Raw genomic sequence first — 2,766 nt, forward strand, 5'->3', positions numbered from 1 at the left:
CAGCAGCAAAAGTTTTAGGACAGAACTTACATTCAGCTCGTAGTTTTCCATTCTCGACGTACTCTAAGTAATATTTCCAATACTCAGCTTTCCTCTTACTTTTTCTGTTCCATATATATTCCCGCCCCGCTTTTAGCTTCTTATCAGGAGGCAAAGTAGATTGCAATTCTTCCATATCCTTTTCAGAAAGTGGCTGTGACGTTTGTTCAGAAAAAGAAGCAGACCGTTTGGATTGAGAGCTCTCCATCTACAATATAATTATATACAATATAAGTAATTTTAAAGTAACAATTATATACACATACCATTTTATAAAAAAAATTTAAGAGCAACTTACATTGCAAGAATAAGAATCCGTGGTTCCTTGACTTCCTTCACTCCCTGCAAGAATAAAAACAAAAATAAGAACCCCTGAACTACACACAGGTTAGCCAACTTATTTAATCTTAATAATCTGAGTCCATACTTTTAGCAGCCTAGCAGGAATAAACACAAATTTTAAAGTATAAGTTAGCTTAAAAAGTGTCCATATATACACATTAGAAATATCAATACACATTAGAAATACTTTCAACTTTCTGAAATTTATGTTAAGAAAAAAATGAGAGAGGCATTGCCCACACAACACAACACAACACAACACAACCAACTTTCTGAAATTTATGTCAATACCCAGATCCACCACTGCCCACACAACACAACACAAGTACACAACCAGCTTCATTGGCAGCCCCACCCCTAGCCGCCTTCCGTGACACTCCACCCAAATTATGGATATTCAGGTAAGATGGTGTTTTACTGGTTGTATTGGACAAAAGTGTTTTACTGATAAGATGAGCTATGTACTTTTGGAGACTTTGGAGTAACGAACTAACTTGAAATGGCTTTCTATAGGACTTGTTTATGAAGTCAACGTTAGATTCTATTTTCAAAGTTGCATTTGGAGTTGATCTAGACAGTATGTGTGGCTCAAATGAAGAAGGGAAGAAATTTGGCCAGGCTTTTGATGATGCTAGTGCTTCAACCATGTTACGATATGTAGACATCTTTTGGCCTATCAAGAAATTTCTCAACATTGGCGCAGAGGCTAAACTTAAGAGAAGTGTCAAAACTGTTGATGATTTTGTTTACAAATTAATCAGTAACAAAGTGGAACTAATGAAAAGTTCACAAAGCAATGTCTCAGTAAGTGAATCATAACTTAGAAGTCTGTAATCATATCGGTTTACTGAGGAGATTAATGCATTCTTTCTGTGTGAATTTGTAGGAAATGCAGATGAAAAAGGATGATATCTTGTCAAGGTTCCTGGAGCAGAGCGACACTGATTTGAAGTATCTGAGAGATATAATCTTGAGCTTTGTAATTGCGGGTAAAGACACAACAGCAGTTACACTTTCATGGTTTGTTTACATGCTTTGTAAACACCAGAATATACAGGAAAAGGTTGCTGAAGAAGTAAGGAAAATTACGAAAATGGAAGGAGTTGGAAAATTTTCAGAACTTGCTGCTAGTTTGACAGAAGAATCACTTGAAAGAATGCAGTATTTACATGCTGCATTGACAGAAACTCTCAGACTCTATCCAGCAGTTCCAATGGTAATTCTAGCTAGTCGCAGTCAGAAAATTTCATTGCTCTCATAATCTCATTGTTTGTTCTCTTCCTTTTTATTTTTCTCTTTTGTGTTACACGTTACTTGCTGAAGTTTATGTCAATTTCAGAGGCACATTCCAACTTATCATATATCAACCAAGCTAATTTCTACCTTTCTCTCAATTTCTAATTTTGAAATCAAAATAATTGCATTTTCTCTAATTTCAAAGTCCAACCAAAAGGAGTCTAAGAAATTCAGGTACTTGACAAAAATAAACAATGCAATCATGATGAAAAACTAATTGTCCTCTGCTACAATCCCATTACCAAAACATAAAAATAAATAAATTCGAAGATAAACCATACTTGTTATCAATTCTAAACATTAAACCCTAAAACCCTAAACTTTAAACTAAAAAAAACCAAAAAAAAAAACATAAATTCGAAAGAAATTCGAAAATAAACCAAAAAAGAAAAAACATAAATTCGAAAACATTGAAGTAAAAAAAAGAAATTCAACATGCAAACATCAAATAATCATTATAAGCAATTGAAACATGAATAAACATATAAATTCTAACACTTAATTCATTATTTCGAATACAAAATACCCAAACATAATTAGATAATTTAGATTTACATTAAAAAAAAAAATAACTTACCGGAGAAATGGAAAATCGCGCAGTAGCTGTCTCATGCGGTGGTCGGTGGGCGCCTGGGCTTCGCCTGAGAGAGTGAGGAAGGCAGGAGGTGTCGGCGGTGGGCGTTGCCGCGTTGGGCTGACTCGGCTGAGACTTGCGTGACTGCGTGTCTGCGTGAGGGAGAGGGGGAGACAGCCTGTTTGTTAGGGTTAGAATGAAATGAAAGAGAATTCAAGCGTCACTCAAGGCCTCAAGCTGTCAAGCAGCAGCATTATTTTAATTTTTTTTTTTTTATTTTTTTTTTAAAAAAAAAAAACAATTTTTCCGGGTTTCAGGTCCGGACCTGAAAACCCCGGGTTTAGACCGGGTCCGGACCGGAACCGGGAACCTTGATTTTTAAGGACCGGGACCGGACCTGAATCAACAGGTCCGGGTCAGGTCCGGTCCGGATCAGGTCGGTTCAGGTCCGGTTTCAGGTCCGGTCCAATTTTTGTACACCCCTAACAACAATAACCTCAATTGTAACAACGACT

General features: G+C 36.4%; 1 protein-coding gene across 1 annotated transcript; it reads left to right on the plus strand.

The window, feature by feature from the left end:
- The first annotated feature begins 690 nt into the window (after positions 1 to 690).
- LOC110702936 (cytochrome P450 704C1-like) lies at positions 691 to 2,027 on the plus strand. Its single transcript, XM_021880698.1, has 3 exons — positions 691 to 782; positions 895 to 1,185; positions 1,268 to 2,027. The coding sequence occupies exons 1-3, from the start codon at positions 771 to 773 to the stop codon at positions 1,640 to 1,642; spliced, it is 678 nt and encodes a 225-aa protein (XP_021736390.1). The 5' UTR covers positions 691 to 770; the 3' UTR covers positions 1,643 to 2,027.
- The last annotated feature ends 739 nt before the right edge of the window (positions 2,028 to 2,766 follow it).

The sequence above is a fragment of the Chenopodium quinoa genome, unplaced genomic scaffold (genome assembly GCF_001683475.1).
Source record: "Chenopodium quinoa cultivar QQ74 unplaced genomic scaffold, ASM168347v1, whole genome shotgun sequence".
Classification (NCBI taxonomy): domain Eukaryota; kingdom Viridiplantae; phylum Streptophyta; class Magnoliopsida; order Caryophyllales; family Amaranthaceae; genus Chenopodium; species Chenopodium quinoa.

Excerpts from the sequence above, each read along its gene's own strand:
- LOC110702936 (XM_021880698.1), top strand. Across the intron at positions 1,186-1,267 it reads GTTCACAAAGCAATGTCTCA|GAAATGCAGATGAAAAAGGA; the intron begins GTAAGTGAATCA and ends GTGAATTTGTAG.